Here is a 14,196-nt window from a genome sequence, read left to right on the forward strand (position 1 = left end):
TTAGATCTTTCTTCTTTCTGTCACATCAAATCTCTCTTTTTATCACGTGTTTAATCTTTCTTTTTATGACAAATCAGATTTGGTTCATCCTATCATATCCTCGAAACATTATTTTCTCGTTTACTTTTCTGGAAATGCTAACTTTCTTTAGCTGTTTTAACCATACTGCTGTCTTATTTTACATGCCAACGAGAAAAAGCACTGCAAAATATTTACTTCTTACAACTGTCGGCAACAACCTACATAAGTCACCGATCTCGTTTACTTTTCTGGATTCTTAAATTGGTGTACCTTGGATTCTCAAAATGGAAGATAACTAAAATATTTTGCCACCCAAATCAGATCATGTAGCATTATCAAATATGCTTTTAAATCTGCATTAGATCTTTCTTCTTTCTGTCACATCAAATCTCTCTTTTTATCACGTGTTTAATCTTTCTTTTTATGACAAATCAGATTTGGTTCATCCTATCATATCCTCGAAACATTATTTTCTCGTTTACTTTTCTGGAAATGCTAACTTTCTTTAGCTGTTTTAACCATACTGCTGTCTTATTTTACATGCCAAGGAGAAAAAGCACTGCAAAATATTTACTTCTTACAACTGTCGACAACAACCTACATAAGTCACCGATCTTACAAACGTGAGCTCCAGCTCACTAGAAGCACCAACCTCCAATAAACTTTGCATTAAAAACCTTCAGTGTACTCTGCTTAATCTTTTTCCCATCACCTTCCATTTCTAATTTTAAATCAGTTGAAAAATAAATCATCTTATAAACTACACTTCCTCTTTTATTCCATCCATATCTGTAAAATCTTTCCAGAATAAAACCAACTAAAATTGGCGTAGCTTGGATTCTCAAAATGGAAGATTCAAAAATATCTTGGCACTTAAATCAAATCGTGTAACATTTTCAAACCTGCTTTTAAATCTGCAATAGATCTTTCTTGTTTCTGTCACATTAAATCTCTCTTTTTATCACATGTCTAATCTGTCTTCTTATGACAAATCAGATTTGGGTCATCCTATTATATCCTCAGACATTATTTTCTTGTTTACATGTATAAGTGACCACATGTATACAATCTTCCCACTTGTCACTGATGACAAATTCATGCTTACAAACTGAAGATGCAACACCCTTGTCTCTGATTTTCTCATTTTGACATCAATGGCAATGGAGAGAATAAGGCTGTAACTTCTTCACATAGAACTTACGGATATGATAATCATAGGCTCCCCCTTAGAAATACAATGTTTAGAAATGCAGGCGAAGAAAAGGAAGAGAATTGTTTTTGCCTCTAACTGGTCAGTACTCCCTCAAACTCACATACCTTAGCAAGTACTACATTTTCTAATCTCTCTCATACCCAGCTCAACATAAGTGATCAATGCCTACATTCATAATATTCATTTAATTTTGACTAAACATCACTTATTGTAGTTTTCCAATTGGTGACTGAAAGGGAATGCCTTACTACACTAGTGCAGGGTTCAAATCCCCTAATAACCAGAGGCCTTAAATGTGGACAATCCACAAATGAAATACAACAGTCTACTTACCTGCATGACTTTCTAGCACATTGGTTTCTTAAATTCTTTCGGAAATTTCAGAGTGACACTACACCCTTTTGTTTTGTAGTTCCTAGTAACAAAAAATGCAAACAGGCCATAAAAAATAGCTTTCAGTTAATGTCCTAAGACAGTTTTGCCTTCTAAAAGTCATCATGAATTGGTTAGCTTAATAGGAAAATTCAAAAAACTAGGAACACCCAAATACTTTCGCACTGAATAATCTTCAATAAAATAGCCTGTTGATAGTCTATTTCATTGTCACTTCCTCAAAAATTGGATTAATAGGAGAGACTTCATCTTATTTCCATCATAGCTTAATCAGGACCCAGTAACAGTACCTGCTCACTCAGAAAATATAACAAAAGAAGAAAGAGTAACTCTAATCCATACTCCCAAAATTTCTTCTATAGCTTAAGGAAAGACAAAGCACTCTGAACATAAATATTGGATACATTCAAGAAAGTCATTGGGAACCAAAGCAGTGAGCCTAACATCAACAAACCCAAAATCACGACACTTATACATTAGAAATTTACATTTATATTCAACACAACCAAACAAGTAGAAACTATTGAAAACATACAAAAATTATGCGAATGAAAATGAAGGAATCCAACCTCAAATATTGATTTTGCCGACTTGACAAATGCGCGCCATGCGCGCCTCTTGGTCAAAGAAGATTTTGATGGCTCTAGTACTTCTTCAGGTAAAGCAGCATCCATATCAAGTAAGTTTATCTTCAGCCTTCTTAAAATTGGAGACAGCCTATCAGGTAATGGTTTTGCTGAAACTTCAGGTATCATGCGCTTTATAAAACCTGTGTATCTTGGGGATGGGTTCTTCAATAATACAGCTGTGTTTCTTTCACTGTCCATATCTGATCCTGGGTTGATATGAGTCTTATGTATTTCATCCACATTTTTTCCACCCATGACAGCCAAATTGAGAGATGGAATGTTTGACATTGCAACCATATGGCAAGCATCTAGAGCAACATGATCATGAGGATGCTCTGTACTCAATGACATTGCTGAAGCTGAGTTCTGAGGCCTCAAATCTGAAAAGTCTGCACCACTTACACCTCCTTGTGGGGGAAAAAACAAGAGAGTAGGATCAAGCGAAGGTGAAAAGCAGGGCGCAGAGATTAAGTTTGGTACTCCGTGTGAAGCAATCAAGCCTATCTCTCGGACTAGATCCTTATTTGAGTGTGGAATAATGAGTTTCTTAGATATCTCAATAAAGTCAAATGCCAAACTACCTGTAGAATTTTTCTTTTTTATTTTACCAGATTTTGAAGAGAGCTCTAACTTGCTACCTTTCTTTAGTGGAGTCTGAACAGGATCATCCACCAGTGGCGAAACACAATTTAATTGTGACTGATTACTTTCACTTTTTCTCTTCTTTATCTTTAAAGTTAAGCTATTATCCATGCTATCTTCTTGAACTAAAGCAGTATTTACACATCTGCCCTCATTATGTGACTTTAGCTCTGAATTTGAGAAAAATGTTTCATGACAGGAAAGACAGTGACTTCGAGATGACCACACAGGTTCCAAGCACTCACACCTGTACATTCTTTCTTCCGATAGAGACTTTGGCTTTCTACCACGGCGTTTAGGAACATCAGAATTTTCTGATTCTAAGCAAGGACCAAACTTTTTCTCCAAAAACAGCGCAGCATTAGTGCTGGGAAAAATGACACCTTTTGTGATATTGTTGAATTGCTTTCCTTGGAGCATATGGCCACCATTATATTGAATATTTCTTGATTTTTGAGACCTTAGTTTTTGCCACTGAAAAATAGTAGCCTTTAGTTCTCTCTCTCTTGGCTGGCTATCACTTAACCAGCTGAGAAGTTTCTCAATTTCTTCATCAGTTTCATATGAAACCCAGGAAGAAAGAACAGCATCTACCCATCCAGACTTCTTCCCTTGTTCCTTGCCCTTATAGTCACCTGGTGTCGTCCTTACCCCATAAGTAGTTCTGCCGTCTCCCGGAAAAATATTATCACTATGAAATGAGGGGTCCACAGTTCCTCCCTGAATAGAGATCATCCCAGAACAACCAAAATTTAAACCTTCTGCATGCCTATCTTCCTTCAGTGTTTCTGAAGGTCCTTCAACAACCAGCCAAGGGTGTTTACCATGCCTGCTTAATGCCCAGTATAAACGACCTATACCATCTCTTCCCAAAAACTCTCTCCGTACACTAACTTTACCAAGTTGAACTTCTATATTGGCAATAGCATCTTGTAAAATCTGACTTTCACTCTGTATTGGGGATTCCACAATTATTTCAACATCTTGTCTTCCTGGATACTTATAGGTAATAGGAAGAGAACAATCAACATGAGGAATAATTCCTCCATCCAGCTGAACCTCCTGAGATTTCAATTCCCCTGATGGCTGAATTGCTATGTTCATTCTTAAGGTGTCAATGTCCATAATCCTAGGTTGTTCAACCTCCTGAATTTCTGCAGTTGATGTTGTTGACAGCATATTCAACATAGGTTGTATTACCTCTTTCTTATTCTCAGTTGGTTCATGAAGAAATATTGCATTGCTCTGGCCAATGAAGTTGCTGTTGCTTTTAAATGGACTTGCCATAGGCTGTTTTTTGTCCATCTTATCACCAACACCATTCACCAAACCCATTGGTATACCAGTTTGTGAACATTTCTGCCTACCATCTTGATCCATATTTTCCCAAAACTTTCCTAAAAATGCAGTTTCTGTCATTTGCTCTTTTCCTGCAACACAATTCTCCTTTGCAATGGGCATATTAGAGCAGTCCTGTCCATTTACTTGTCTATAGCACAAAGAGACACAGTTTTTTTCATTTAAATAGTATGTCTGCCCACTTTCACACTGCAAAGATACTTCATTTACACCCTTATCCAGGTGTATGGAACCATTTTCTTGCATTCTGTTTGCCACTTCCATGCTAGAAACCTGTCCACTTGTTAGCAATGGAGCTCTGGAGATATTTTGTCCATTCTTGTATATATCATCATATTTTGTCACTTCCTCCAAAGATCCAGAAATAGCTGTATCTTTGAATTCCATGGGATTCTGCTCAGTTATAGAAGCTCTATTGGCATTTTGCTTCACAGTTTGGGAGTTCTGCAGTTCCTTAGCTTTTAGGTTCCTCCATTCTGTAGTGAGGAGGCGCAATTTCTGCTGCAAATCAGCTGAATGATCTGCACACTGGTCAAGATGTTCATGGATAGTCACAGAGGATAGGGCTTCGTCGCAGAGAAATTTTAACAAGAAAAGTCGCTGCATAAAAGAGTCCATCCATCAAAGAAGAATATAGATAACAAACACTTTTAGACTTTTCCATCAGCTCAACAAAATTATTCATAGAAATAACCTGGACTTAAAAGATCCAGAATATTGTAAGAATTGATTCACAATATCAACATGCTAGCTAACTAATATTCTAAATGATTTTGAAATTATGTTGTGGGTTTGTAAAAGAAGATTAAAAAGATAACAAATTTACAAAGAAAAGCTGAAGCAGATATTTTAATGGTAATAAAACTCACTAGAAAGTTTTGGGCCACTAGAAACCCACTAAGCAAAATGGACAGATAAGGACAAGACAGTATGAAAGGTCAACCAAAAGATTTTTAGTAATGCATCTAAAATTTATAAATTCCTCAAGAATGTGGGGATTTTAAACAGAACAAATAAGGAAAATCAGAGCCATGAATTTTAATTACATCATTTTGCTATTCCAAATCCCAATGTCTTATACAAAACATGGGAGAAAGAATAAACTTTAATTAGATTTCATTATCATTTTACAGAGGGGTTATATTGGGTTATATGGAATTGTCAAGTAATTAGATTAGCTGATAAGACACATGTTGGTATTAGTAAATACATATAAAATGTAGTGTAACACCAGCACTGGGGTACGTCAGGATGCTGAGACAAGTTTCCAGGACGTGGGGACAATGGGCCTCAATTTTGGGACTGGGGAGGAGGGAGGGCAGGGTTATGAAATGATGTTGAAGCACAACATACCAAATTAAAATACTTGAACATGGCAAAATTGCAACATGAACTCAAACCACTGAACATTCAACATAGTAACATAGTACATAGCTAATAGTAACATTCAAAATCAAATTCAAATACCCATACCAGTGGTGGCATTGTTTCCGAGGGGACAAGGACATCTTGGGGACAGGTACTTGAACGTTTGGAGGGGGTGCGAGTCCCCATGTTTCACTGATAAAATGGCATGAAGAGTACTACATGATGTTTCCCATACCCTAAGTGTTTCTTCAAATTCTCCATAAATTCGATATTATGTCACCTTGACCTAAAAGACATCTCTTATATTGTGTTTACTATGTTCCTACATGTTGTTTTCATCAACTATAATACTTCTGCCATTGGATGTTTGAATCCTAAAAACAATTCCATGTTTCCAAAGCTTATATTTACTCATAGAACTTGATATTTATCCACATGTGTGCTGTACCCTTTTACAAGATGAAATTTTATGATAATAGAGTTAAAACATAAGATTAAATAGATAAATGAATAATAAAATATAATTATAGTTATAATCATGTTGATAGAATTAATTGTAAAAAGTTGATATATGTCATAATATATAATATATAATATATAATATATATCAAAAGAATAAATGTTTAATGATGTTATAAATAAAATTATAATATAAATTAAATAAATGAAGAATAACATTTCAATAATAAAATGAATAATAAATATAATATTTAATTAATTAAATAATAAATGACGTGATATAATTGAATACATACCTTAGTAGCTGGAATGAAAGGGCATCGAAAGTGCCGTGAATCTGGGCTACAAAACCATATAAATAAGTCCCAATGTTGAATGAGGATGAGGGAAGGGAATATAGGAAGATACATCAAGTTTAAGAGGAAAAAATGTATGAAAAAGATTTTTCCCAAGATCATTTTCTCTCAAGATCAATCAACATTGAATGGAAAATTTACAAATAATGGCCATCCAGAACAGTAAAAATAAATAAAAACAAATACCCTCGGCAAAAGATAAGTCAGTAGGATATCAGCTATAACCAAAACCATATATCGACATCAGCGAAGTACAAAACTCAGACACAAAAACGACAACAGCTCAAATAGAGGGAATAGAGACATCGACTCATAGTGATCGCTCTTTTAATCCCACATGAAACTAATAGTTACTAGATTGGTGGTGAAGAGTCGAGTTGGCAATTCATCAGTTAACAGTAACATACGAACATTGGAACAGAGACAGAGAAGTCATACAGTCTATTCGCTTCTGTAGGAACATATACGTTTTGTTTGAAAAATATTAAAAGACATCAAGGATGATATAGGAGAAGTGAAAGAACGACAACTATAACTATGATCATAATGGATGAACAGTAGTTGCAGTTTAATATATACATCCAAACTCAGATTAGAAGAGATCTTCGAGAGCCATTAGATTGAAAGATCTAATACGAGTTGTAGTGAGATTGAAACATTAATGATGTTGCAAGTCCAAGAAGCCAGTACGGATGGCAGTCTTACTTCATTGGGTGTATCCAAGGGAATGATATCAAGGAAGCTAAGTAACTGATACTTGCCGGTAGACAGTGGAGGCAGAAGCTGATAAAGACGGATACTTGAAGGCAGACGTATGAACTGTGGGTGCCACCTGATGCCAATGGGTGGCATCTGGGTGGCACCCACAAGGTATCTAGGCGCTTCCGGGCGCAACCACAATCAAACGCCCAGAAAAAGTGGAAAAATGCCTTTTTCACTTTAAAAACATTAAAGACATGTGCTTATTTGCACATTTTAATATAATTTTTGTGACAGAACCTAAAACAGCCCTATTAGAGGCCTTTCAACCATTCAATCTCCATTTTGCTTGCAACTAGGTTTACTCTTCTTGGATTTACTCCTCCTATGGCATCCGTTTTGGCATTTTGAAGGCAACTTGGTTATTTTCGAAGAGGATCGATCGTAGGGCAATAGTTGGCTTCCAAATAGGACAATTAATCTTAGAGGTAAGCATTTGATCCCATTCTTGAGTTTTAAATGAATGTTGTAGAGATTTTCATGAATTCTTTCAAGTTTGTGAAGAAATTTTTCACGTTTTTTCAAAAAAAAAAATTAAGAAATAAAGAAACAAGTTTAGGTATCTATTTGAACGGTTTTGCATCACTATTTTTAACTTGTATGCTTGATATTCCTAGCATTTTTTATTGATTTAAATTTATTTTATTTCTTATTATAGAAAGAAACTACATTGTATTGTGCAAGAATGGCCGCCACCATAATCAAAGTTCAATGGGAGGGCAAGGAGAGGATAATTTCAAAATTGATTTAGGGTCTCCTCTATGGAGACATACGACAAGATTATCATAGGTTTCAGGAGGTGGCTCTTATATTTGGAGTTGTAATTATTGTCGAAGTAATAAAGGAAAACCTTTCAAAAGCTCTTATTTTCAGGTAAAACTTCATTTCATGGACCCTGTTAGTAGATGTTTTGGAATGTGCAAAGGCATAGATAGCTTCCTTTGTAAAAGAACAAGAAGTTGTTGATAGTTTGGTTAGAATATTGTAAAAAAAATATTATCAACCTCTTTCCTCAAAGAACATAAGGGAACCAATTGTATCTTCCAAACATCAATTCATGTAAGTACCTGTACATGGAGAGGAGGAAGAAACAGAAAATATAGCATCAGGCTGAAAAGGAGGCCCATTACACTGAGCATTTGAAATATAGGCAAGAGACCGTGCTAATGAAGTCATTGCATGTTGTCTCTATGCAATGGTAAGATCACCATATTGGGAGTAAATGGTAGCAGCCATCAAAGAAGCACCAGCTGATTACACAAGTCTTGGGTAAGAAAAGGTGCATACCACACTTGTAGAAGGAGAGAGTTTCTATAGGGAAGGCACTTCAACAAAATTAGAAATTCTTGGAAAAAATTGGGTTTGACTATTGTGTCTAATGGTTGGAAAGCTACAAGAAATAGACCATTAATTAATGCGATTGCAGTGTCCCCCAAAGGGGCAATATTTTTAAAGGCAGTTAATTATGAAGGGGAGGTGAAGGATTCACAATTCATCTCTAGAATTCTCATTGAGGCCATAGATATGGTGGGTAGTGAGAATGTGATTAATCTTGTTAAAGACCATGCCAAAAATTACTGGAGAGTTGGTGCAATTGAGGGGTTGGTACGACCATATTTTTTGGACACTACACACAGTCCGCAACCTCAACTTGGTAGTTGGCAATGCAACAAATTGGCACTCAAATAGATTGGGTGAAGCAAATATACCAAGAGGGAGGGGACATACAAATGTTGGTGACTAACCACAACATGTCATAATCCATTTTTAGAACATAATCAAAATTGGAGTTGCTTAAGGTAAATTAATTTTTTGTAATTACTAAATTTCATGGATTTGTAATTTAGTTAATATTTATAATTTTATTATCAATTGACATATTGTTAACATATTGTTATAATGGTCATTTCTCCTCACTGAGGTATGTGAAAGGCTTCAAATACAGAAAGAGTCCAAAAGGTCAGGGCTTCGATCTTGGATGATAAGTGGTGGGCTCGTGTGCAATTTGTATTGGATATCATCGAGTCCATCATGAATATGCTTTTCTTTCTCGATAACGATACACCTTGCTTGGGAGATGTGTATGATGGCATGGACACCATGGTTGAGAAGGTAAAACATTCTATACAAGAACATGAAAGTGACCCTACAAAGTGTCAAGCCTTATGCAATAAAGTGGAAGCAATAATTCTTCATCGTTGGAAGAGGATGACTACCCAATTGCAGCTCTTTGTATATGCTTTATCTCTGAGGTATTATAGCGGGGTAGTACTCTCTATGCCAAATAGAATTGCACCATATGTTGATAAAGAGGTTGCTCATGGGTGCTCCAAAGCTTTTGCAAGAATCTTCCAAGACCATCTATGACATGCATTTTTAGGTGAGGCTAGAGTTTGGCTTATTTGCTTCCAGATCAAAGCTTGCTACATATGCAATTAAGGACAAAAATAAAATGGGACCAATCACAGGGTGGTACATTTATGGTCAGGCATATAAGCATCTACAACTTCTTGGAATCAAAATCCTCTCACAAAATTTTATTTTTGTTTTTAGTTTACAACTTGTATTCTACAATCTAGTGTTTAGCATCTATCATATTGTCATTTGCTTTTCATTTCTATGTTAAAAAATTAATTTTGTGAACAAAATCCAAGTTGCAAGTTCTTCTATTGCTGAAAGGAATTGCAATACATACTCCAATTCAAAGAAAGTTGAGGACTTGGTCTACATTCATACCAACTTGCATCTTTTGTCATGTAAGGATGATAAATACATGGATGGGGCAGCCAAACTTCAAGATGTAGCCCCTGAGTGTGCAAACTTGGATGCAACACTTCATGATTTTACTACTGTATACTTAAAATGCAGCACACTGCTATAAACCATTCTATCCAAGGGATCCCATTGATTAGGAACTTTAAATGGTGGCTTATAACTTCCTAATTGTAACGTGCAAGGACAATGAGTGAAATATGGAGCTTGTGGCTCTCAAATGAACCAAGTGAGTGACCCTTGCAAGGTGCACTACAAGATGGAAGATTCAATGGATTAGAAGCAAGGATGCTAGTATCCAAAGAGCTTCAAATGAAAATGAAAATGAGAGTAACTAAGATGAAATGCAAGAACTAATCTATGACGCAAATGCAAGAACAGGGAAAGTAAAGTTAATCTAACAAGATCAAGATTATTGTCCCCTATTTAGACTGTGATTTAATCTAGAATGCAATAAAAGAAAGACTAAACTAGTGTGCAACTAAACTAAATGACAATGCAAAGAAGAGAGCTCAAGTGCTCAAGTGAAAATACAACAGCATAACAATAGCATGAAAGTCTAAGATGAAGAGAGTGGGGAGAGAGCCTCCTTTTAAAGAGCAATGGATAGTAGGAGATTAAGAGGCAAAATCAAGGGTTCTCATTATGACTTTTGGTGCACAAGATTCTCAAGAGACAAAATCAAAGGTTATGTTTAAGAGACAAAAGAATGAGTGGAGAAGATTATGGGGCAAAAGAGATTCCACACACCTTGAAATGTGTTCATTCAATGTGTAGACAATACTTCTTATTCTTTTTTTAAATTAGGAAATTCCTTTTTACATGCACACATAGGAATAAAGGGGGTTTATTTAATTAAAAGGGAACAATTCTTATAACTAAATAAAAATTTAGAATAAGATGGTCAAACAATAGATTATAAATCAATAAAAAAGGAAATTGATAATTTGATCAAAGATAATGGGTTGATAAATATACAAAATTGATCAAGCACAGAGTGGTCTAACACAGAGATTAAAAATGCTGAAACGGGGACTTATAGTTTACTACATTTATTGAATGATTACAACCACGATGATAGATGATGGTGATGATAGGTCCATGACACATGGTGTATCTAGCACAAGTTGAACCATTCTTGGTTCAAATGATATTGACCTTGCAGCGGTTGGAGATGAGGAGGATCCAGATTTTCTTGAGAATCCTTATGATTCTGATTAGTGAACATTGAATCATGAACTATGTTTTTTATTTTGTAGTTTCAAGTCTAGAACTTGAGTAAATTTCAATATGAATATTTGTGCCTATGAAGTTTTAATTTGAAGTTTTAACTATTTAATTGACATATGAAATATCTTGAATCTTGAGCAATGGTGAAGTATCATATGATTCTATCAAATGATGTATGTTTGTATATTTCTAAGTATCTAAGTTATTGTATTTATAAGTTTCTGAATGCATCCATGCCCAAAAAAAATTACTGCATCCCGCATCTACTTCCGAATCAAATGCTTACCAAAGAAGTAATAAAGAAAAGATTAAAAGAAATGATTTATAATAGATATATTGGGAAAAGCTTTGTGAGGGGGGGAATAACAGATCAAATGAAGCCTTGAACGGATGGTTTTCACTTGTCATTGTGTCTAGAATTTTGCGAGGCAAGAACCATGAGTGTAAGGAATCAATGGTACCCTCAGAAGTACTAAAGATTAAACAAATACTTGACTATGAAAGTATACGAAGTATGGTCAAAAATTAAGTCAAGCTCTATTATTTATCAATACAGGTAGGGTTAGTGTTAGACAATACATGGAGGACAAGTTGCATAAGGTCAAGACAATAAGAATGATAAGCGTATGGAGATGTGTCCATTGCTAACTCAAAAAGCACATGAGCTAAAATACACTTTTTGATGGTAATGATAAGGAATGATAAGCATTCACGAAATCAAAAAGTTAGAAAGCATACAATATGCATCAAGATTGGATAGCATTGAAACACACTTCAAAGGGGAAAGAAATCTAAGGAACCATGTGAAGAGAGAAATTTCAAGTAGTCTAAACAAGGAGGGATATGGGAGATGAGAAATTTTGAGGGTGAGACACAAGAGACTTGCTAGGAATAAGATAATCCACCAATCATAACCTTCACAATAACATGAAATTGCACACATGTTGTACTCATGGAATAGAAGATGCCTTGTGTAGCTCTCTATTGGAATTGCAAACAAAGAATAATAGTTTAGTTTATACAACCCCTGCCATCCCTTGCGCCACCATCCCCGTTCCCCAAATTAAGGCCCCTCTGTCCCCACATCCTGGAAACCTGTCCCCTTGTTCCGTCATCCCCCTGTCCCCCAAGGCAGTGTAACTATGAATTTTACATTCACCAATCGACAAGTCCTTCATTTTAACAACATGATTGTGTAACCACTTGCACACTAAACCCCACAATCTAGTTTATAGAACGGTGTTTTGCAGCTTCTTCACAATCAATGAGCTATATGATATATTGACTAGTATATTTGACTTGCTTGTCCACAACTCTTGCAAGGCTTGGCATCAACTTATCACTAAACTTACACAATCATGTCTTGACATTTTGAGTTTGAATCTTCTAAGATGTTCTTAGACACAATGAGATGCAATTCTCTTTGTGATTAATCAAAGGCTTTCGCTACAGGCAAAGAAAGTTCACAATTTCATATTTTTTGGGTTATCGACATTCTCATCACAATTTTATGAATGGATTTCTTATGAGTTACAAAAGGCTATTTCCCTATATTTTGACTTCCTCCTTACAATCCTCACCCTTATCTTGCCTAAAGTTTTTAAGAACATCAAATTTACATTTATATGTTGTGTTCGTTCCCCAACATAAGTAACTGTAGCAACTTTGATTAGCAAAGTCATGTTTGATTGTTCTCAATATCTGGGAGTCACATTAAATTGCTCTTCGTCACTCACAAGGTTCAACAAAGCTAACGATCACTCCCAAAAGAAGGTGCCTCAAGAAAATTGCATTGCTACATTGTAATTTTAGTAGAAAATTCAAAATGACTCGAGCACCTACTAGGAACTGAAATTGCCATCATTTAGATGGTTAAGATTTTGACCACCTATAAAGTCAAGGCATGCAATTAAAAATGTGATATATTAGAGTGGTAAAAAGAAAAATGTAGTACAAGAGCAACTTTGTGGAGACAATTAGATAAGATAACGATATTAATGTCCAACAAGAAACCAACAAAGGGTCCAAGGGAAAGAGTATACAAGAAAGCAAAGAAAGGGAATGAAACAAGACAAGAGAAGGACTAAATACTCTTTCTCGGTAAGAAGAAATACAACATCGAAGGGTAAGGCCCCAGACATCAGGGATCCAGGCCCGTCACTGAGTAACACTAGAGATAGGGCGCCACTACCTAATGAATCCATGACAAGGTCTATCAGATCTAGTGTGCCCGTATACAGGTGTAGTAAGCGGTCGCTCCACACCCCTAAGGGAGACATGAGCAAGAAAAAGGCGGTGATGAGCTGATCCGAGGCCTAGCTCTGGGAAAACATGAGCTGTAAAGTGTAGTCACAAAGCTGAGAAGTCTCACGAAGGTATAGCGCTAACCACCACTAGTTGGAATAACTGAAAAAGGTCGAAAGGGATCTACAATCTCTGAATAAACAATGGAACCTACCTCTCATTTCATTATATATGAGGCATTTGAAGATGAAATGGATCTCAGTCTATGTCTCGGATAAAGTGCAAAGGCGACAAATCCAATCGTATCTAATCGGATGGTGATCTGTCTAACACCGAAGCCAGTGGGAACCAACTCTGAAAGACCCCAAAGGGATGTGGAGGACGTAACTCCAACATTGGCTCAAGTAAAAGGGATGCACAATAATCCCGTCATGGGTCTCCAAAAAGTGCTCAAAATAGAAGGCCATGCACAGGTGCATGCCCCAAAAGGGTTAATCCAAGTCATGGTGATGTATTGTCTATATATGTCAAGTCTGACGTGCCCATTCGACTCCTATTGTGAGGGAAGGAGTTGGGCAGGAGCATCCAATGAAAACAAGTAAGGTGGGAGACCATCAATGTCAATCCCAATCGAGCTCAATAAGGTAGTGGCCTAGGTATACCAGCAACGAGCCTAGTCACCACATCAAAGCTGGCAATATCAATTAAGGAGCAGTAACCGAGGTAGGAGTATCTATGGCGACCATCCGAG

At 36.1% G+C, this 14,196-nt stretch overlaps 1 protein-coding gene across 1 annotated transcript in view; it reads right to left on the reverse strand.

Moving 5' to 3' along the window:
* MBD9 (methyl-CPG-binding domain 9) overlaps nt 1-14,196 on the reverse strand; it is a 99,679-nt gene that overhangs the window by 28,031 nt on the left and 57,452 nt on the right. Inside the window, exon 9 of the mRNA XM_089833003.1 lies at nt 2,197-4,857. Within this exon, the coding sequence (XP_089689129.1) occupies nt 2,197-4,857 (2,661 nt within the window). The remainder of the gene's footprint in view (nt 1-2,196; nt 4,858-14,196) is intronic.

This window comes from Cupressus sempervirens, chromosome 5 (genome assembly GCF_028749045.1).
Source record: "Cupressus sempervirens isolate cs-2001-9-10 chromosome 5, ASM2874904v1, whole genome shotgun sequence".
Classification (NCBI taxonomy): Eukaryota; Viridiplantae; Streptophyta; class Pinopsida; order Cupressales; family Cupressaceae; genus Cupressus; species Cupressus sempervirens.